This window comes from Salvelinus namaycush, chromosome 4, assembly GCF_016432855.1.
Source record: "Salvelinus namaycush isolate Seneca chromosome 4, SaNama_1.0, whole genome shotgun sequence".
NCBI lineage: Eukaryota > Metazoa > Chordata > Actinopteri > Salmoniformes > Salmonidae > Salvelinus > Salvelinus namaycush.
Window position 1 is genome coordinate 58,039,118 of NC_052310.1, and position 24,084 is coordinate 58,063,201.

A 24,084-nucleotide genomic window follows, 5' to 3' on the forward strand; every position below is an offset into this window, starting at 1 on the left:
CATAGCCCATGTGACAAAGGTCATGAGACACTTTCAGGCCATGTGCTGCTTTCAAAGCATTCTCTGCACTGGGATCAGTTTTAGCCACTTTCAAAACACAACAGCCACTGGGAGTTAGCCTGGTTGACACGACCCACCTGATTCAGTGCATGGAGAGTTGTGGCCACACTGGTCTGGAAGGGAGGCAGTTTGTTCATGCAATAATCTCTCAGAAATTGTACGACAGGTTTGATTGATTCACTCATGTATTTTGTGCCTTGGGGGTTGAGACCTCTTGTTGTTAGGATTTGAAAATCCAGCTGTTGTAATGGAAGGGGGTGGCACTTAGGGGATGTGTGGCTTTGGGTGTTTGAGTGAAAAATACGGAGAGACAATTAGTCCCCTTCATTATCAACACATTGTGCAGAGTCCGACAACATCAAAAAGACATTCCAGACTTTGAGGACTTTGAGAGTTAGGTGTTTGCCAGACTAACTGGGAGTGGGAACGGGGCCAGAATTTAATTATTTACTAATTTGTTACAAAAGAATCCCAATATTTGTGAACTTATTGAAGCTGCTGTTTAGAAGTTTGGATATGATGATGACGTTTCAACCTTCTGAATTGTTAGAAATGGAACCAGTGAGCACCCTTATACTGGGTCTAAAATAACCCTGGATCTTCCAACCAAGGTACCCATTAGAAAAACATGGCCTTGATATATTGATCTAGGTTTCCATTTCTATTGTTGAACCCATCCTTGTCTTTTGAATTAGAAATGGTAAAAGACCCCATGGTTCCAAAGGAAAGTGATCTTTGGAACTGAGCCAAGGCATTGCTAGGAGAGATCCAAGAAGTAGACCAGTAAGAGAGAGAGCTAGGGGCTAGGCTATTAAGTATTGAGCCAATGGAAGGGCTGGTTATGGCTTAACTCGCAAAGTCAGGGAGAGGTGGAAAACAATCCACTGAGGGAGAAAAAAACACTCATACCACACTCATATTGGAGCTGAGGGGACAGAGAGCAACAAGCTCAAGGACTGAAACTGGACAGCTTCAAGAGAGGAAAACTGTTAATATCTATGAGATTGTTCTGATTCAGGTTGTATTGTTTTGAGCAGAGACATTAGTTGCAGGATATAACTTACAGGTAACAGAAGTGAATATGTTTGCGGTGCACTTGCTCTCTTTCTATTTCTCCAAGCTGCAGGAGGACCAAATCAAGAAGGTGAGACATTTCTGAGACGTCAAGTGTTGTTTTTGATCAGAAGCTTGTTTGTTATGGTTATGTATACATACTGTAAGTAGCCTAGTTACTATAGAAATACAGAATTTGGTGATACTGTAATTATGTCAGTTGTGTGTAATGCATGGGCAGGATTACTTTTTTTCTATTTTCTCCAACAACTTGTTTGTGTATTACAGCGCAAAGGATGGTTTACAGTTTCTAGAGAGAAACATTTGGCTAAAATGTTAGTTTATAGAAATTAAATCATATTTGCTGGAGTTTCCAAATAGTTCATAGCAGTATTTACTGCAGTCTACAGGATTACTGTAAATGTATTTAATTTATGCCTGAATGTGAAATGTCTGTTTGAGTTAGTTGAAGCCTTTTGATGAGGAGGCCCTTCATTCAGGTATGAAATCCTGACTGGTGTGGTGGCTTAATGGGGCTACATTTATTTCACAATGTTGCTTAAGGAATGATTAACCTTCTTGTTGCATTACTCATTTCCATGGATAGATAGTAGGGATTGCAAGACAAAAGGGGACCTTGTCCTCTGAAACCATGTTCATTGGAAAGGGATTTGTCATCAGTTTGACAGCTTTAGATATGCAGTGCATAGGTAGAGTATTCAGACCCCTTCACTTGTTCCACATTTTGTTACGTTACAGCCTTATTCTAAAATTGTTTAAATGCATTTTTTTCATCATAAATCCACACACAATACCCCATAATTACAAAGCGAAAACAGGTTTTTAGAAATGTTTGCAAATGTATAAAGAATTATGTAAATACCTTATTCACACAAGTATTCAGACCCTTTGCTATGAGACTTGAAATTGAGCTCAGGTGCATCCTGTTTACATTGATCATCCTTGAGATGTTTCTACAACTTGATTGGAGTACACCTGTGGAAAATTCAATTGATTGAACATGATTTGGAAAGGCGCACACCTGTCTATATAAGGTTCCACAGTTGACAGTGCCTGTCAGAGCAAAAACCAAGCCATTAGGTCAAAGGAATTGTCCATAGAACTCTGAGAAAGGATTGTGTCAAGGCACAGATCTGGAGGAAACCAGGCACCGCTCATCACCTGGCCAATACCATCCCTACGGTAAACCATGGTGGTGGCAGCATCATGCTGTGGGGATGTTTTTCAGCAGCAGGGACTGGGAGACTAGTCAGTATTGAGGGAAAGATGAACGGAGCAAAGTATAGAGAGATCCTTGATGAAAACCTGCTCCAAAGCGCTTAGGACCTCAGACTGGGGTGACGGTTCACCTTCCAACAGGACAGCGACCCTAAGCACACAGCCCAGACAACGCAGGAGTGGCTTCGGGACAAGTCTTAATGTCATTGAGTGGCCCGGACTTGAACCCGATCGAACATCTCTGGAGAGACCTTAAAATAGCTGTGCAGCGATATTCCCCATCCAACCTGACAGCTTGAGACGATCTGCAGAAAATAATGGGAGAAACTCCACAAAAACAAGTGTGCCAAGCTTGTAGCGTCATACCCAAGAAGACTCAAGGCAGTAATCGCTGCCCAAGGTGCTTCAAGAAAGTACAGAGTAAAGGGTCTGAATACTTATGTAAATGTCATATTTTATACATTTGCAAAAATTTCTAAACCTGTTTTTGCTTTGTCATTATGGGGTATTGTGGGTAGATTGGGTAAAAAGCTATTTAATCCATTTTAGAATAAGGCTGTAACATAACAAAATGTGTAAAAAATGAGGGGATCTGAATACTTTCCAAATGCACTGTATGTAAAGAGTTTAATGTATTATATTCCATGTTTTACTTTCAAGTAGTCAGCTGTGTGGTTGTCAGCTGTGTGGTTGTCATCAGGGGTTGAATCTGTATTCGGGATGAAAACTATCCCCATAATTGATGACTTTGGCATGATCATTTAAAACCAAAATACTGCATTCAATTCCTTTCCCACCGCATTAGTAACAGTTAAATCCCATGTGTTTTAGCCTCTTTTTTAAAACTCTTTCTTCTCATGCTCTGTATTCAACTGTTTGTTTGGTTTTGTTTGAAGTGTGGATACAGGAAACTAGAAGACAACTTTTTATTTTTTTTACACAGATGGGCCTCTGAGAAAGCATGGAACAGATTTGATTTTGGATTATAGGAGTTGTTTCAGTCATCATTCTGAATCATTCAGACTTGCAAGGCTAACCTTACACTATTTATGTTTGGTCCTTTACTTGGAGATAGTCAAGTCATTCTATAGCTCTGTAGGTTCTTTGTCAGTTATTTGGCTAAAGATCAGTTGCACAGTGACTCTCCTACTCTTTGCCCCCCCCTCCACCAGGTGGACAGGTTCCTGTATGCCATGCGTCTCTCCGATGACCAGTTAGTGGACATTTCAGCTCGCTTTCGTGCAGGGATGGAAAAAGGACTGTCCAGTGAAAGCAACGCTACAGCCGCGGTCAAGATGCTGCCCACACATGTCCTCTCAACCCCTGATGGATCAGGTGCTGACATGTCACTGATGACATTAATTAGTGAAACTACTGCTTTTGTTTGTCTGACACCATATACAGTGTATTCGGAAAGTATTCAGACCCTTTTACTTTTTCCACATTTACAGCCTTATTCTAAAATTGAATAAATAGTTTTTTCCCGCCTCAATCTACCCACAATACCCCATAATGACAAAGCACAACAGGTTTTTAGACATTTTTGCAAATGTATTAACAAATTAGTATTCACACCCTTTACTCAGTACATTTTTGAATCACCTTTGACAGCGATTACAGCCTCAAGTTTTCTTGGGTATGATGCTACAAGCTTGGCACACCTGTATTTGGGGAGTTTCTCCCTTCTCTGCAGATCCTCTCAAGCTCTGTCAGGTTGGATGGGGAGCGTGTCTGGACAGCTATTTTCAGGTCTCTCCAGAGATGTTTGATCGGGTTCAAGTCTGGGCTCTGGCTGGGCCACTCAAGGACATTCAGAGACTTGTCCCGAAGCCACTCCTGCGTTGTCTTGGCTGTGTGCTGAGGGTTGTTGTCCTGTTGGAAGGTGAACCTTTGTCCCAGTTTGAGGTCCTGAGCACTCTGGACAAAGTTTTCATCAATGATCTCGCTGTACTCTGCTCCGTTCATCTTTCCCTCGATCCTGACTAGTCTCCCAGTTCCTGCCGCTGACAAACATCCCCACAGCATGACGCTGCCACCACCATGTTTCACCGTAGGGATGGTGCCAGATTTCCTCCAGACGTGACGCTTGGCATTCAGGCCAAAGAGTTCAATCTTGGTTTCATAAGACCAGAGAATCTTGTTTCTCATGGTCTGAGAGTCCTTTAGATGCCTGTTGGCAAACTCCTGCCATGTGCCTTTTACTGAGGACTAGCTTCCGTCTGTCCACTCTACCATAAAGGCCTGATTTGGTGGAATGCTGCAGAGATGGTTGTCCTTCTGGAAGATTCACCGATCTCCACAGAGGAACTCTTGAGCTCTATCAGAGTGACCATCGGGTTCTTGGTCACCTCTCTGACCAAGGCTCTTCTCCACCGATTGCTCAGTTTAGCCTCAACACAATCCTGTCTCGTGTGCCCTTCCAAATCATGTCCAATCAATTGAATTTACCACAGGCGGACTCCAATCAAATTGTAGAACCATCTCAAGGATGATCAATGGAAACAGGATGCACCTGAGCACTATTTTGAGTCTCATAGCAGAGTCTGTATACATGTAAATAAGGTATTTCAGTTTTTTATGTTTAAGTAATTTGCACAAAAAAAATGTCAGCATGGGGTATTGTGTGTAGATTGATGAGAATTTTTATTTTTTATTTAATCCAATAAGGCTGTAACGTAACAAAATGTGGGAAAAGTCAAGGGACCTGAATACTTTCCAAATGCACTGTATACAAAAGTATGTACTCTAGACACCCCTTCAAATGAGTAGATTCGGCTATTTCAGTCACACCCGTTGTTGACAGGTATAACAAATCAAGCACACAGCCATGCAATCTCAATAGACAAACATTGGCAGTAGAATGGCCTTACTGAAGAGCTCAGTGACTTTCAACGTGGCACCGTCATAGGATGCCACCTCCAACTCGGTTTGTCAAATTTCTACCCTGCTAAAGCTGCCCCGGTCAACTGTAAGTGTTGTTATTGTGAAGTGGAAAAGTCTAGGAGCAACAACGGCTCAGCCGCGATGTGGTAGGCCACACAAGCTCACGGAACGGGACCGCCGAGTGCTGAAGCGCGTACGCGTAAAAATCATCTGTCCTGGGTTTCAAAACCTACTCACTACCATGTTCCAAACTGCCTCTGGAAACAACGTCAGCACAATAACTGTTTGTCGGGAGCTTCATGAAATGGGTTTCCATGGCTGAGCAGCTGCACACAAGCCTAAGATCACCATGCGCAATGCCAAGCGTCGACTGGAGTGGTGTAATGCTCCCCGCCATTGGAATCTGGCGCAGTGGAAATGCGTTCTCTGGAGTGATGAATGACCCTTCACCATCTGGCAGTCCGACAGATGAATCTGGGTTTGGCGGATGCCCGGAGAACGCTACCTCCACGGATGCATAGTGCCAACTGTAAAGCTTTGTGGAGGACGAATAATGGTCTGGGTATTGTTTTTCATGGTTTGGGCTAGGCCCCTTCGTTCCAGTGAAGGGACATTTTTAACGCTACAGCATACAATGACATTCTAGATTATTCTGTGCTTCCAACTTTGTGGAAACAGTTTGGGGAAGGCCCTTTCCTGTTTCAGCATGACAATTCCCCGTGCACAAATTGAAGTCCATACAGAAATGTTTTGTCGAGATCGGTGTGGATGAACTTGATTGGCCTGCACAGAGCCCTGACCTGAACCCCATCAAACACCTTTGGGATGAATTGGAACGCTGACAGCAAGCCAGATCTAATCGCCCAACATTAGTGCCCGACCTCTCTAATACTCTTGTGGCTGAATGGAAGCAAGTCCCTGCAGAAATGTTCCAACATCTAGTGGAAAGCCTTTGCAGAAGAGTGGAGCAGCAAAGGGAGACCAACTCCAAGCCCATGATTTCTTTGAATGAGATGCGGTGTCCACATACTTTTTGGTCATGTTGTGTATGTAACAACATGCTAATCATGTCTTTTTATTTTATATTTTCATCTTAATACATTCAGTTATGTGACAGGAGGTGTAGTGGTGTTTTATGAACAGGTGGTCAGTCAAAGTTAAAATTGTGTTGTTTCCACAGAGAAGGGAGAGTTCCTGGCGTTAGATCTGGGCGGCTCCAAGTTTAAAGTGCTCCAGGTGAAGGTGTCTGAGAATGGGAAGAGAAGGGTGGAGATGGAGAGTGAGACATACCCTATCCCAGAGGAACTCCTGAACGGTAGAGGGACTGAGGTGAGTAGAATGCAGGGTTGGGGAGTAACAGATTACATGTAATCCGTTAGATGTAATGGATTTCAGAATGGTTTGCGAAATAACCTTTGACACTTTTCTGTTTTCTCAATGACATTCAAATCAGCATTGAAAAGAGGTTTAAGTTTACCAGCAGCATAGCACCCTGCATCCCACTGCTGGCTTGCTGCTCTGAAGCTCAACAGGGTTGGTCCTGGATGGGAGACCAGATGCTGCTGGAAGTGGTGTTGGAGGGCCAGTAGGAGGCACCCTTTCCTCTGGTCTAAAAAAAATCCCAATGCCAGAGGGGAGTGATTGGGGACATTGCCCTGTGTAGGGTGCCATCTTTCGGATGGGACGTTAAATGGGTGTCCTGACTCTGTGGTCACTAAAAATCCCATGGCACTTATCGTAAGAGTAGAGGTGTTAATCCCGGTGTCCTGGCTAAATTCCCAATTTGGCCCTCATACCATCACGGTCACCTAATCATCCCCAGCTTACAATTGGCTCATTCATCCCCCCCTCCCCTGTAACTATTCCCCAGGTTGTTGCTATAAATGAGAATGTGTTCTCAGTCAACTTATCTGGAAAAATAAGGGTTAAATAAAATAAAAAAGTTTGTTCCACCTGAGAGAGTCTGACCACAAGTCAGAGACCACTATTATGACATACCAAATGTGTTTGATGGATCGTGGGAAAAGAGAAGGAATAGGCTTTTATAGGCTACAGTCCAAGCTATTTCTTCCAATGGTGTGACTGCTGTTGGCATCCAAAGATGATCCAACTTGAATAAACGCTTGGAGGTAAGGATGACCGCAGTGGTGTAGTCTACGGCGATACGGATATCACTTATTGATATCTACATAGCGCATTGATGTGAATCACACTGCTGCTCTCTCATTTAGCTGTTTGCTCTCTCATTTAGCTGTTTGTTTTTTGAACCCAATAATGGTTGAATTCAAGAAGTTTAAGTTGCCTATCAACCATTGTTTTTGAAACCACTGGCCAGCCAGTGAAAAATGCGCTCTTGCAACAGCTGCACAGTGTGAATCCCAGCCTATGGAATAAAAATGCGGCTTTTATTGCTCAATCTAATTCATGCTGATAAAAACATTCATCCATAGGCCTAATGGACACATGTTCAAACTCACACACTTTTGATCAACTTAAAGGGGCAGTCTGTAGTTGCTACATCCATTTTTGGACTTATACATTTTATATATAAAATGGGCTCCTAACCAATTGTGCTATTATGTGTATTTAAAAAAATGTTTTTTACTTATTTTGTACATAATGTTTCTGCCACTGTCTCTTATGACCGAAAATAGCTTCTGGATATCAGGACAGCGATTACTCACCTCGTACTGGACAAACACGTCGGATGCTAAGGATGTACTTCAGACACCTGACAAGGCCCAAATCCCCGCCATCCGCATGAAGAAGAGACGGAGATATCGGGGACGTAGGTCAGGGTGCCTTGTAAGGATCCAACTGCGAGTGAATAATCCGCCTTTACCATCAGTCCTATTTGCCAACATGCAATCATTGGATAACAAAATGGATGAGCTACGATCAAGACTATCCTACCAACGGGACATAAAAAACTGTAATATCTTATGTTTCACTGAGTCGTGGCTGAAAGACGACATGGATAACGTACAGCTAGCTGGGTTTTCGGTCCATTGGCAAGATATAACAGCTTTGTAGGCCTATGTAGACAAATTTTATCTATGATCGTATGCTATCGTTCATGTTGTATGTTATTTTTATATCTAAAAATTAACCATCAAGCCATGATTACAGACACCTATGTGTGTCCTTTGACACTATATAAACTAGTGACCCGTGTTTGTTATTATATCCTGATGAAGACAGCTTGTCTGTTGAAACGTTAAATATTAGGTTATTAAATTGCATTAGAGGTCCAAGAGTGTGTGGCTCCCCTTTTCTTTTTTAAGATAGAACAGCTGCCTCTAGTAAGACAAGGGGTGCAGTCTATGTATATTTGTAAACAACAGCTGGTGCACAAAATCAAAGGAAATCTGAAGGTTTTGCTCGCCTGAGGTAGAGTATCTCATGATAAGCTGTAGACCACACTATTTACCAAGAGAGTTTTCATCTGTATTCTTCGTAGCTGTTTATTTGCCACCACAAACTGATGCTGGCACTAAGACCACACTAAATGAGCTGTATACGGCCATAAGCAAACAGGAAAATACTCATCCAGAGGCGGCGCTACTAGTGGCCGGATACTTTAATGCAGGGAACTTAAATCCGTTTTAATTCATTTCTACCAGCATGTTACATGTGCAACCAGAGGGAAAAAAACTCTAGACCATCTTTACTCCACACACAGAGACGCGTACAAAGCTCTCCCTCACCCTCCATTTGGCAAATCTGACCACAATTATATCCTCCTGAATCCTGCTTTCCAGCAAAAACTAAAGCAGGAAGCACCAGTGACTCGGTCAATAAGAAAGTGGTCAGATGAAGCAGATGCTAAGCTAAAGGACTGTTTTGCTAGCACAGACTGGAATATGTTCCGGGATTCTTCGATGGCATTGAGGAGTACACCACATCAGTCACTGGCTTCATCAGTAAGTGCATCGATGACATCGTCCCCACAGTGACCGTACGTACATACCCCAACCAGAAGCCATGGATTACAGGCAACATCCGCACTGAGCTAATGGGTAGAGCTGCCGCTTTCAAGGAGCGGGACTAACCCGGAAGCTTATAAGAAATCCCGCTATGCACTAAGACGAACCATCAAACAGGCAAAGCGTCAATACAGGACTAAGATTGAATCGTACGACACCGGCTCCGATGCTCGTCGAATGTGGCAGGGCTTGCAAACTATTACAGACTACAAATGGAAGCACAGCCGCGAGCTGCCCATTGACACAAGCCTACCAGACGAGCTAAATTACTTCTATGCTCGCTTCGAGGCAAGTAACACTGAAACATGCATGAGAGCATCAGCTGTTCCGGACGACTGTGTGTTCACACTCTCCGTAGCCGATGTGAACAGATCAACATTCACAAGGCCGCAGGGCCAGACGGATTACCAGGACATGTACTGCGAGCATACGCTGACCAACTGGCAAGTGACTTCACTGACATTTTCAACCCGTTCCTGACTGAGTCTGTAATATCAACATGCTTCACCATAGTCCTTGTGCCCAAGAACACTAAGGTAACCTGCCTAAATGACTACCGACCCGTAGCACTCACATCTGTAGCCATGAAGTTCTTTGAAAGGCTGGTCATGGCTCACATCAACACCATTATCCCAAAAACCCTAGACCCACTCCAATTTGCATACCACACCAACAGATCCACAGATGATGCAATCTCTATTGCGCTCAACACTGCTCTTTCCTACCTGGACAATAGGAACACCTGTGTGAGAATGCTATTCATTGACTACAGCTCAGCGTTCAACACCATAGTGCCCTCAAAGCTCATCAATAAGCTAAGGGCCCTGGGACTAAACACCTCCCTCTACAACTGGATTCTGGACTTTCCGACGGGCTGCCCCCAGGTGGTAAGGGTAGGTAACAACACATTCGCCATGCTGATCTTCAACACAGGGGCCCCTCAGTCCCCTCCTGTACTCCCTGTTCACTCATGACTGCATGGCCATGCACGACTCCAACACCACCATCAAGTTTGCCGATGACACAACAGTGGTAGGCCTGATCAACGATGAGACAGAATATAGGGAGGAGGTCAGAGACCTGGCCGTGTGGTGCCAGGTTAACAACCTCCCCCTCAATGTGACCAAACAAAGGAGATGATTGTGGGCTACAGGAAAATGAGGACAGAGCACGCCGCCATTCTCATCGATGGGGCTGTAGTGGAGCAGGTTGAGGGCTTCAAGTTCCTTGGTGTCCACATCACCAACAAACTATCATGGTCCAAACACACCAAGGCAGTTGAAAAGAGGGGCACGACAAAGCCTATTCCCCCTCAGGAGACTGAAAAGATTTGGCATGGGTCCTCAGATCCTCAAAGTTCTACAGCTGCACCATCGAGGGCATCCTGACTGGTTGTGTCACCGCCTGGTATGGCAACTGCTCGTTCTCCAACAGCAAGGCACTACAGAGGGTAGTGCTTACGGCCCAGTACTCACTTGGGCCAAGCTTCCTGCCATCCAGGACCTCTATACCAGGCAGTGCCAGAGGAAGGCCCTAAAAATTGTCAAAGACTCCAGCCACCCTAGTCATAGACTGTTCTATCTGCTACCGGATGACAAACGGTACCGGAGCGCCAAATCTAGGTCCAAAATGCTTCTTAACAGCTTCTACCCCCAAGCCATAAGACTCCTGAACAGCTAATCAAATGGCTACCCAGACTATTTGCACCCCCCCCCCCCCCCCCCGCTACAGTTATTTTATTGTTGCTCCTTAATTATTCGTTATTCTTCAATTTTTTTCTTTCTTTTTTTCTTTCTTTTCTTAACAATTATTTTTCTTAACTGCATTGTTGGTTAAGGGCTTGTAAGTAAGCATTTCACTGTAAGGTCTACCCATGTTTTATTCGGCGCATGTGACAAATAAAATTTCATTTGATTTGCTGACATTTCAATATGACCCCACCTGGGATTTGAACTCACAACCTCTGGATTTGGGGTACGCTGATCTTTCTACTGTACCACAAAGTCTGTAGCATTTTACAGATTCATTACCTATAATAAATCTCTGCACTTTGCACTTTTTGCTATCTGCGCTGCTATTTTAGTTATCAGTTAATCTGACTATTCTCTCATAATTTATTTAATTTACTTATTTCAGAAATGTTAAGGTTTGCTGTATAGTTGCCTCATGTTGGTGGGGTATATTATTCGGTATTAATTTTACTCCTGAATCACTATGATACATATAATAGTTTTTCTTGAGTGTATTTTTTTAAAAAGCTGACATTTACTTTGAAGTCCGAAGTGTAGCAATACAGGTTAAATCAATTATTGACACAGACATGGTGGTGTGGCAGGAAGATCGTAATACCGTGAACCAGGAGGTTCTGAGTTCAAATCTCAGGTGAGGTCCTGAGGACATTCTGAATAATAATTACTTTATAAATTAATGTACATGATTAAGTGTATGTCAAACTGTGTCAAATATGTAAGTTGAAAAGACTGTGACTTTGTAGGGCATCACCTGTGAAATCTCATGAAAAATATCCACGTGAGTCAGTGCATTCAGATGGTATTCAGACCCCTTGACTTTTTCCACAGTTTGTTACGTTACAACCTTATTCTAAAATTGATAAAATACTTTTTCCCCCTCATCAATGTACACACAATGCCCCATAACGACAAAGCGAAAACAGGTTTTCAGAACATTTTGCAAATGTATTAATAAAAAAAAATATATATCTTATTTACACAAGTATTCAGACCCTTTGCTATGAGACTCGAAATTGAGCTCAGGTGCATCCTGTTTCCATTGATCATCCTTGAGATGTTTTTACAACTTGATTGGAGTCCACCTGTGGTAAATTCTATTGATTCAACATGATTTGGAAAGGCACACACCTGTCTATGTAAGGTCCCACAGTTGAAAGTGCATGTCAGAGCAAAAACTCAGAAACAGGATTGTGTCAAGGCACAGATCTGGTCGAAGGGTACCAAAACATTTCTGCAGCATTGAAGGTCCCCAAGAACAAAGTGGCCTCCATCATTCTTAAATTAAGTTTGGAACCACCAAGACTTCCTAGAGCTGGCCACCCGTTCAAAGTGAGCAATCAGTGGAGAAGGGTTTTGGTTAGGGAGATGACCAAGAACCCTGAAAATATTTGTGCAGCGACACTCCCCATCCAACCTGACCGAGCTTGAGATCATCTGCAGTAAAGAATGGGAGAAACCCCCCAAATACAGGTGTGCCAAGTTTGTAGCGTCATACCCAAGAAGACTCGAGGTTGTAATCACTGTCAAAGGTGCTTCAACATAGTACTGAGTAAAGGGTGTGAATACTTATGTAAATGTCATATTTCAGTTTTTTGTTTTTCAAACATTTCTAAAAACCTGTTTTTGCTTTGTCATTATGGGGTATTGTGTGTAGATTGAGGGCAAAAAAAAAATGATTGAATCCATTTTCAAATAAGGCTGTATCGTAACAAAATAAAGAAAAAGTCAAGGGGTCTGAATACTTTCCCGAATGCACTGTATGTGGTCATGGGAACATTTCACATGTGAAATCATTGTGTTTCCATAAGGGATGGCAGATTTTTTTTTAAATGTCTTTGAAATCTGAGCCATACAGCTCGGAAGTCACCTTTCACTGAGAATGGAAGCTTTTCCCTTCTGTTCTAATCTATTTGAAATTTCCAAATTGCCAAATTTTCTGTCATTGGTAGGCTTTCCACAGATACTTTTTTAACCAGAAAAGTCAGACCCCCACTTACTGAGAACTGAATCATCACACATTTCATCAGGATCTTTGTGTCAGGACATTTTTGGTTAGAAAATTCATCTCCTTTCTGTTCATTTCCCAAGCACTGTGATGATGCACATGACAAATCAGCTGTTTTCTTAGCTGAATCTCTAGTTTCAGTGGAAACAAGTACACTAACATCTACCTGTCTCTTTGCACACAGATCTACGCCTATAAATATACAATCAAATAATGATTATGGAGCTTGACAGGGAAGCTGACCTTTTAGCAGGGATGCAATTTCATCAAGAAGATGCAGCAGGCATCTGAGCTAGCATTTTCCCAGTGGTGCTGGGCAGTTCTGTGGGCAGAGTTCGAGAGAACTAATAGGTCTACAGCATAAAGGAGGCCGATACTGCATGGCAAATCTAGGAAGTAATTCAGAAAGAATCAGAGTACTTTACTCATTTTGAGTAATCAGATTACATTACTGTAATTAGTCACAGATTGCATGTTGTAAGTAATCTGTCCAACCCTGTCTCTTTTACAGATGTTTGACCATGTTGCAGAGTCTCTGAAAGACTTCCTGCAAAAGAAGCACATCAACCAGAAGAGGAAAGCTTTGGGCTTCACCTTCTCTTTCCCTTGTGGACAGTCCAAAATAGATGAGGTATTTAAGCAATATGGCACGAGAGGGTGTGGTATATGGTCAATATACCACGGCAAGGGCTGTTCTTAAGCACGACGCAACGGGGAGTGCCTGGATACAGCCCTTAGCCCTGGTATATTGGCCATATACCACAAACCCCAGAGGTGCCTTATTGCTATTATATATATTTAAAAAAATATATACAGTATATATATATATATACACTGCTCAAAAAAATAAAGGGAACACTTAAACAACACAATGTAACTCCAAGTCAATCACACTTCTGTGAAATCAAGCTGTCCACTTAGGAAGCAACACCGATTGACAATAAATTGCACATGCTGTTGTGCAAATGGAATAGACAAAAGGTGGAAATTATAGGCAATTAGCAAGACACCCCCAATAAAGGAATGGTTCTGCAGGTGGTGACCACAGACCACTTCTCAGTTCCTATGCTTCCTGGCTGATGTTTTGGTCACTTTTGAATGCTGGCGGTGCTTTCACTCTAGTGGTAGCATGAGACGGAGTCTACAACCCACACAAGTGGCTCAGGTAGTGCAGTTCATCCAGGATGGCACATCAATGTGAGCTGTGGCAAAAAGGTTTGCTGTGTCTGTCAGCGTAGTGTCCAGAGCATGGAGGCGCTACCAGGAGACAGGCCAGTACATCAGGAGACGTGGAGGAGGCCGTAGGAGGGCAACAACCCAGCAGCAGGACCGCTACCTCCGCCTTTGTGCAAGGAGTAGCACTGCCAGAGCCCTGCAAAATGACCTCCAGCAGGCCACAAATGTGCATGTGTCAGCATATGGTCTCACAAGGGGTCTGAGGATCTCATCTCGGTACCTAATGGCAGTCAGGCTACCTCTGGCGAGCACATGGAGGGCTGTGTGGCCCCACAAAGAAATGCCACCCCACACCATGACTGACCCACCGCCAAACCGGTCATGCTGGAGGATGTTGCAGGCAGCAGAACGTTCTCCACAGCGTCTCCAGACTCTGTCACGTCTGTCACATGTGCTCATGTGCTCAGTGTGAACCTGCTTTCATCTGTGAAGAGCACAGGGCGCCAGTGGCGAATTTGCCAATCTTGGTGTTCTCTGGCAAATGCCAAACGTCCTGCACGGTGTTGGGCTGTAAGCACAACCCCCACCTGTGGACGTCGGGCCCTCATACCACCCTCATGGAGTCTGTTTCTGACCGTTTGAGCAGACACATGCACATTTGTGGCCTGCTGGAGGTCATTTTGCAGGGCTCTGGCAGTGCTACTCCTTGCACAAAGGCGGAGGTAGCGGCCCTGCTGCTGGGTTGTTGCCCTCCTACGGCCTCCTCCACGTCTCCTGATGTACTGGCCTGTCTCCTGGTAGCGCCTCCATGCTCTGGACACTACGCTGACAGACACAGCAAACCTTTTTGCCACAGCTCGCATTGATGTGCCATCCTGGATGAACTGCACTACCTGAGCCACTTGTGTGGGTTGTAGACTCCGTCTCATGCTACCACTAGAGTGAAAGCACCGCCAGCATTCAAAAGTGACCAAAACATCAGCCAGGAAGCATAGGAACTGAGAAGTGGTCTGTGGTCACCACCTGCAGAACCATTCCTTTATTGGGGGTGTCTTGCTAATTGCCTATAATTTCCACCTTTTGTCTATTCCATTTGCACAACAGCATGTGAAATTTATTGTCAATCAGTGTTGCTTCCTAAGTGGACAGTTTGATTTCACAGAAGTGTGATTGACTTGGAGTTACTTTGTGTTGTTTAAGTGTTCCCTTTATTTTTTTGAGCAGTGTATTTTTTTATATATTTACATATTTAACTAGGCAAGTCAGTTAAGAACAAATTCTTATTTACAATGACGGCCTAGGGACAGTGGGTTAACTGCCTTGTTCGGGGGCAGAACGACAGATTTTTACCTTGTCAGCTCGGGGATTCGATCTTGCAACCTTTCAGTTACTGGCCCAACACTCTAACCACTAGGCTATATACTGTTTACCAACGTAATTGGAGCAGTAAAAATAAATGTTTTGTCATACCCGTGGTATATGGTCTGATATACCACGGCTGTCAACCAATCAGCATTCAGGCCTCGAACCACCCAGTTTATAATTAACACTACAGCCTAGGTTATTGATTAGATGTCTATTTACTCTAGATACTCACATTAAGATATGATTCCCATTGTATTATCACTCCAAAAATATCAGATGGGCTCCAATTGATTATCAGTAAAAACCAGCTACCTGCAAGCCACTTTTATATGATGTAACAGTAGGTGTGAACTGCATTGACAAACTTGTTCATTGTGTGACTATCTATTCAGAGTGTAATCCTTGCTTTCTTTCAACAATCAAAACCTGTTTTAGGGAGTGCTGTTGTCATGGTCAAAGAACTACAAGGCCAGAGGAGTCCTGGGGACCAATGTGGTGCAATCCTTGAGACAGGCCATTGATAGAGTCGGGGTATTAAGGGAGATCTTATTCACTACTTATTATTACTCAGTTAATTTTTTTCTTGCATTTCTGTATATACTACAGTATATATATAAAAAAAAATAACTTTGTCAATTAAAACACCAGCCAACACTGTTTATAGGGAATCAATGTGGATGTCCTGGCCCTTGTTAATGACACAGTGGGAACCATGATGACCTGTGGCTATGACGACCAGCGTTGTGAAGTGGGGGTCATCATAGGTCAGCCTGATATTAATTTGCACCCTTCATTCAGAATGGTTGTTTCATTGTCAGTATTATTAGCCTACAAATAGTCTTTCTCACCATCGCTATGTAATCTCAGGCACAGGTACTAATGCTTGTTACATGGAGGAGCTGAGACACATTGACCTGGTGGAGGGAGACGAGGGCAGGATGTGCATCAACACAGAGTGGGGAGCCTTCGGGGACGATGGGGCACTCAATGACTTCATTACACACTTTGACCGAGAGATTGATGCTGCCTCCACCAACCCAGGGAAGCAACTGTAAGCACCAAAATCCATAACCAACCATATTGGAAATACATTAAATATTAGATATGATTGTAAAAATTCGGAGTAAACCAACGATATGGTTTCCCTTTATTTACAATTGACGGAATAGGGGCCTTACGCTAGTAGGAATGTAAATAAAGACTGTTAACACTAGTGTGTTGCTCTGGCAGGTTTGAGAAGATGGTGAGTGGGATGTACATGGGGGAGTTGGTGAGACTCATTCTGTTAAAGATGGCCAAGAAGGGACTACTGTTTGATGGCAGAGTTTCCGATGCTCTACGCACCAAAGGGAAATTTCAGACCAAACACATCACTTTAATTGAACAGTAAGAGCATTTTCCATGAGTCTTAATGCTCACACTATAAATATATTGTATTTCATTTATTTGTACTAATTTTCACGACATTATTCAGGGAAATGTATGTTACACTGTGATAACTATGTCAGAACTATACTTCCAGGTACAAAGACGGGCTGAAGAACACCAGGGAAATCCTTACGGAGCTCGGCCTGTCTCCCTCAGCAGATGATTGCCTTGCCGTCCAACACGTCTCCACCATCGTGTCCTTCAGGTCAGCTAACCTCTGCGCTGCCGCGCTGGCTGCCATCCTCACCCGCATCCGCGAGAACAGGAAGCTGAAGAGCTTGCGGATCACTGTTGGGGTTGACGGAACTGTCTACAGAACACATCCACAGTATGTAGCCATAAGTCACGGAAGGTTTATGCTCAGAGTGGCAGTTTTCCTCTTTGCCTGTGAACGCAAACAATACACTCTCTCCCTCTCTGTCTCGCTCTCTCTTTCTCTCCCTCCCAGGTACCCCAAGAGGCTCCACAAGGTGGTGCGCCGGTTGGTGCCAGAGTGCCATGTGCGCTTTGTGCTGTCTGAGAGTGGTAGCAGTAAGGGGGCTGCTATGGTAACAGCGGTGGCTCAGAGGCTGGCGGCCCAGAGGAGGGAGATCAACGACACTCTTGCTCTACTCAGCCTGAGTCCAGAGAACCTCCAGAAGGTCAGGGAAAATATGAGAGTGGAGCTAGAGAGAGGCCTTAGGAGGGATTCTCACAGAACTGCCTCTGTTAAAATGCTGCCCTCCTTTGTGTACAGGACACCTGATGGGACAGGTGAGAGGACTGGCTACAGATTGCTATGCACTGGATCTAAAGGTTTACCTTGTTGTTCATAATGCGGAACTTTATCATGTTATTACCATGCTATAACCCGTTATTACACTTTATTCTGTACTATCACCTAAACAGTTTATGAAATGTTGCTGTCTAAAATCACATCATTAGGTGCAAGTTGTTTCATTTAAAGTCAAGTGATTACAAAGTTTATTATTGCAGAGCGAGGAAAGTACTTGGCTTTGGACCTGGGAGGAACTAACTTCCGGGTGTTGGTGGTGAAGATCCGGAGTGGAATACGCAAGTCTGTCCGCATGTACAACAAGATCTACGCCATCCCTCTGGAGATCATGCAGGGCACAGGAGAGGAGGTGAGCCCTCCCCCACACACACCCCACCACCCCCCGCTGACTGCAAACTAGGTCCCTAACCCCTTAGCCTGACAAACTCTTTGTTTCTAGCTGTTCGACCACATTGTCCAGTGCATCTCAGATTTTCTGGACTACATGGGGATGAAGAATACTCGTCTCCCGCTTGGTTTCACCTTTTCTTTCCCCTGCAGACAGACAGGAATCGATAAGGTAAAAGTACAATTGTCATGATGAAGAAATCATCCTCAATGCCAAAGAATGGCAGTTATTTCAATGCCCGGTGTGCTTAATCAGAGTAAGTCATTCCATTATTAAGTATGTTACCACTCTCCATTGTAATACTTCCTTCCTCAGGGAAGTTTGGTTAGCTGGACCAAAGGGTTCAAAGCCACAGACTGTGAAGGAAATGATGTTGTGGAAATGCTCCGAGAGGCTATCAAAAGACGGAATGTGAGTGAAATGGAACAAGACCCACTGTTCTCTGTAATAGGTAGTCTGGAAAACATATACTATTACCCATTATAAAAGTGTATATGTACACTACCGTTCAAAAGTTTGGGGTCACTTAGAAATGTCCTTGTTTTTGAAAGAAAAGCAAGTTTTTTGTCCATTAAAATAACATCAAATTGATCAGAAATACAGTGTAGACATTGTTCATGCTGTAAATGACTATTGTAGCTGGAAACGGCCAATTTTCTTTTAATGGAATATCTACATAGGCGTACAGAGGCCAATTATCAGCAACCATCACTCCTGTGTTCCAATGGCACGTTGAGTTTGCTAATCTAAGTTTATCATTTTAAAAGGCTAATTGATTATTAGAAAACCCTTTCGCAATTACAGTGGGGCAAAAAAGTATTTAGTCAGCCACCAATTGTGCAAGTTCTCCCACTTAAAAAGATGAGAGAGGCCTGTAATTTTCATCATAGGTACACTTCAACTATGACAGACAAAATTAGAAAAAAAAATCCAGAAAATCACATTGTAGGATTTTTTATGAATTTATTTGCAAATAATGGTGGAAAATAAGTATTTGGTCAATAACAAAAGTTTATCTCAATACTTTGTTATATACCCTTTGTTGGCAATGAACAATGGACAATGGACAAAAAATTTGCTTTTCTTTCAAAAACAAGGACATTTCTAAGTGACCCCAAACTTTTGAACGGTAGTGTAGGTCAAAAGTAATATTTTGTTTCCTGTAGGAATTTGATCTTGACATTGTTGCTGTGGTGAATGACACAGTGGGCACAATGATGACATGTGCATATGAAGACCCCAAGTGTGAGATAGGACTCATTGCTGGTATGTAGGGCCTATTCTCAGCCCTGGTGGTTTTACATTGTACTATAGAGTGACGTATGTATGATCTTAGTGTGAAATGCTGCCCCCTAGGGACGGGGAGTAATGTGTGCTACATGGAGGAGATGAGGAACATTGAGATGGTGGAGGGGGACGAGGGACAGATGTGTGTGAACACAGAGTGGGGCGGTTTTGGCGAGAATGACTGCATAGAGGACATCCGGACCAGATTTGACAGAGAAGTAGATGAGGGGTCATTGAACAACGGCAAACAAAGGCAAGTTGTTACCATCCAAACCTGACTGACCACTTCCTGTACCACTACAGGACACATCTAGACCTGACTGACTACTTCCTGTACCTCTAGAGGACACATCCAGACCTGACTGACCACTTCCTGTACCACTAGAGGACACCCTGTTGCCAGGGATTGTCATTCAATTATTTTATTTTCCATAGCTCAGTCTAAATCTAATGTGAATTAGTTATTCAACCATAATAAAGGGAGATGCTTAATTAATTAATCAGGTTTGGTCAAGGTTTTACAAGTATCTACATGATAAATGCTAAATATTAGTTCTTCAACTGTGCAAAGAGATATGCATTATACTTGATTATGCTTATGGGAATTTTCCTTAACACATCATTTTTAAAAAGGCTTTATTAAAATTATGCTTGACCATATTTTGGTTAATAGGAGGTCTAGACTATTGGCGCAGTGAAATAATGAATAATTTAAGCTGTTTTGCATGTTGACTATTTCATGTCATATCCTGTTGCCCCAGGTTTGAGAAGATGACCAGTGGTATGTACTTGGGGGAGATAGTGAGGCAGATTCTCATCGACCTAACCAGGAGAGGTCTTCTGTTCCGAGGCCACATCACAGAGCCTCTGAAGACCAGGGGCATCTTCGAGACCAAGTTCCTGTCCCAAATAGAGAGGTACAGAGTTGTATAAATGATCACGTAGTACAGCAACTCAGGCCTGTAATAGTAGACAGATCGAATGTAAATCCACATGGGATATAGGTTTACTAATATGAATATTTGAACATGTGCTTTTAAAGCTGGTTAGGAATACTTAAGTATTTACAGTTGCATGAATAGGCTTTTATACTATGGTTTCCCGAAACGTAACAAAATGTTTTGCAATGGGAACCGTTTACTCCAAATGGAAAACATTTTGCAACGGAAACTAGAGTTTCTATTGGGCAAATTCAGGTGGGTCCTTCCCTGTTTTGTTCTGTTTGCTTCTGTTTGCGCTTCTGTTGGCTTATGAATGCCTCTGTTTGGTTCCTTCGGTTCAGAGTCCCTGCCCATCTTCCGAAAACATTTTAAAAACCTACCTATTCACAAAGTATCTTGATTAATCCCACAGGACCCCTCACCCCTACCCTTGTGTTTCTCGCGCTTGTCTTTTCTTAATAGCACTGACTTTGCTGATAGCTACTTTGAGGAAAATATTACTTACTATGACTGTGATTTGTGGTTGTCTCTCCTAGCTAGCTACCTTAAGATGAATGCACTAAATGTAAGTCGCTCTGGACTAAAATGTAAAATGTAGTGAATACACCCCAGGTGTACAAGAATATCAAGTGTGTGACTCCTCTATCTCCACCCAGTGACCGGTTGGCGCTACTGCAGGTGAGGTCCATCCTGCAGCAGCTGGGTCTGGACAGCACATGTAATGACAGTATCATCGTCAAGGAGGTGTGTGGTACAGTGTCCCGCCGGGCGGCTCAGCTCTGTGGAGCCGGAATGGCTGCCATTGTCGACAAAATCAGAGAGAACCGTGGGCGGAACCAAATGAACATCACCGTGGGGGTGGACGGAACACTCTACAAGCTGCATCCACAGTGAGTAGCCACCAGGGGCAAGGGATATTTAGATTTAACAGGGTTATAATTATTCTTGAACAGACTGCAGAGTTTTGTTTATGTCGTTTATGTCGAAGAGGAGATAGTATTTCTGGTCAGATGAGAGTGCAACACAGCAAGGAAATCAACCCTCCGCCTCTAGGGGCAACATGTAGCCAGGAGTCAAATTAAGCCCTAGTTCAGACTTTGGCACAGTTTTAAAGAGTTTTAAAGCACAACACATCTAACACAGTACCTCTTGAACTGTGCAGCTTTTCCAGAATCCTCAAGGACACGGTCAAGGCTCTGGCGCCACAGTGTGATGTGGAGTTTGTCCTATCAGAAGATGGCAGTGGCAAAGGGGCCGCCCTCATCACAGCTGTGGCGCGTGGAGAGACTTAACACAAGATTAGACCTCATGTAGGCACAGTTTTTTGTGCCAAACACACAAAGGAATTGGGGACCTTGTGGTTCTTCCTCATCGTCAGGAAGGTGTGTAAGGAAGGTGTGATGCTGTGCAATATTCTCTGGCCATAGTACCTGCAATATAATCAAATAGCTACTGTTAAAATTCTGTCTGTATTTGGATTCTCCACCTCTGCACTGCTAAAACCTATCCAGACCCTCTTGCAAAACATTGAATGGGTTAGGACGAAGGGGAAGAGGTAGGGAGCAGATTGAGACTCGCTGCTACTATCTAGATGTGTTATTGCGTTGTTTTGAAATGGTCCTCATGCTCTCAGCAGACAGGGACAGCAATGGGAGTGTGCCAGAGCAGAGGGTGTTGGAAAATGGAATGGATCAGACTGTAATGTCATAACAACACTATTCAGCATTGTGATGATCTGGTGGGTGAAGTCTGAGGAAGTTAAACGTGCAACTTTGTTCAAGCTCTCCATATGCAACAGAGTATGTGTCAACTTGTGTGATGCTTTTTTATTTTAGATATCAACAGGATTAATTCCACTTATATGCATATATTAGTACTGAAGGAAATCCCTATCTCCATGTATAGAATGTACCCACTAAAGGTATCTGTATTCAATAAACTACTCCAAATAATACAATTGAAATGCCAAGTTTGTGGAATGTATTCCTTCTCTGTAGAGATTCTAGCATGTGTTGAGTAAGACATATTGGCATGATCAGTGGCTTAAAGCTGTTTCCAAATCTATATTCAATTGTCACATCGTGTAGAATTCAGTTACACAACCACGTTAATAATTTTTAGATATATCCTGGGTTACAACATTGGAATGCCCCCTCTTATATTGGCTAAATTAAGCCCCTAGTGGGATTAAATGGAAGGGTTAAACCAGGGCAGCTGCATGCTACGTCAACAGACCATGCGCAGTAGTAGAGGGAACCTCACTCACACTAATCCCTCTCTGTCCTTGCAGTGATCTAGCCTCCTGGGTTAATTATTCAGCTCACTTAGGTAGAGGGGCTGCTGCATGCTGTAGGGGGCACCTCGCAAAACCAGAATCTAAACCGCACCCCTGTGGATAGGCATGTAAATAATATAAATACTATGCACTGCCATACATGCCCCCTGTAAATACTGTATACAGCATAGGATGATTATTATGATTGTGTCTGGCAGATTAAGTGTAGCCTTTGTTGCTCCTTTGGCTGAAAATATTTGGGTGCATTCATTCAGTATTCTTGTTTGTTATGTTGTAAGAGCTTTCAGTCAGAAATATCACAAGGGGAATCAGCATGGATGTGTGGTTCTGATGGACTACAGACACACTGGGCCCAGCAAAGTAGCGTAGTCACCGTTTGATTATATAATGAATCACCTTCTCTTAAATCCCGGCCAATCCTATCTGGAGGAACAAGTAGGTAGCACAGATTTACATTGAGATTATCTCATCTTATTGAGGAGAAGACTTTCCCTTTTCTTTCAACCATGGAGAACATGAAGAGAGGATGAGAGAGATGGCACTATGCGCCCTTTTTGGGTGAGGATCATACCCCCCCCTCTCTCTCACCACAGGTTTATGACAGTCGTAAATACCGAAAGTCCCTTCCCCACTCTGCCAAAATGAAAGCTGTGAATCCCTTTGTTACCACAGAGAAAGACTTTGCAGTACGGTAACCTCAAAAGGTTGAATAATGTAACAATATTTCTGTATTCCAACCAGTTGGAGTGGTCCGTGGACACTTTAGGAGCAGTCATGTCGAGTTTGTTTCATTTGGGGACAGGAGACACACATTACTGTTTATTTGTTTGTATACACTTCTCAATTATGGGGTTTGCACCTGAATGTTGTATAAAATGAATGATTAAGTTTGACTATTTTTGAAAAGATTAAATGTGATGTTTGCCAGCTAAATGAGAGTATGGTTTTTCATATAAAGTTTTAACTAGTCAGTGGCCACGCCCCCGTGAGCACAGACATTATACCCAAACGTCATGGAAACGCCCTCCAAGGCGAGTGCTTATAAAGGACTCCCGACAAAATTTACATTAGATCAGAAAACATGGAGCTGGCGCTACATGTTAAAATGGTTGGCGATTTAAATATAGTCAAGATAACGCCGGGACAGGGTCCTCATGTTGAAATGGCTATACTTCTAGACCAAAACATGCCGGGTGAGGCTGGTGTGTGAAGTTGTTCAAACTACTCTAGAGACCAGAAAACATGAAAGCTATTGCTACATGTTGAAATGGTTGGCAACTCTACCAAAGGACAAGACCAGAGAACGTGATCATTCCCATGTTGAAATGGCTAAGAAATCTAAAAACTAGAGAACAATTATTCAGGCTGCAGCTGTATAAGTACTTTAGTCTGGTAAACGCAACCGGTCAAACGACCGAATGGTACTCTGACTTATCCATTATAACAACCTA

General features: G+C 43.1%; 1 protein-coding gene across 1 annotated transcript; it reads left to right on the forward strand.

Moving 5' to 3' along the window:
• Positions 1–6: 6 nt before the first annotated feature.
• Positions 7–22,321, forward strand: hkdc1 (hexokinase domain containing 1). The gene is made up of 18 exons (XM_038992056.1): positions 7–1,204; positions 3,525–3,687; positions 6,416–6,564; positions 13,489–13,608; positions 15,954–16,049; positions 16,183–16,282; positions 16,386–16,569; positions 16,749–16,904; positions 17,041–17,274; positions 17,395–17,699; positions 17,922–18,070; positions 18,161–18,280; positions 18,425–18,520; positions 19,276–19,375; positions 19,466–19,649; positions 20,158–20,313; positions 20,994–21,227; positions 21,500–22,321. Exons 1-18 carry the CDS (start codon positions 1,142–1,144, stop codon positions 21,627–21,629), a joined length of 2,739 nt encoding a protein of 912 aa, XP_038847984.1. The 5' UTR covers positions 7–1,141; the 3' UTR covers positions 21,630–22,321.
• Positions 22,322–24,084: the final 1,763 nt, after the last annotated feature.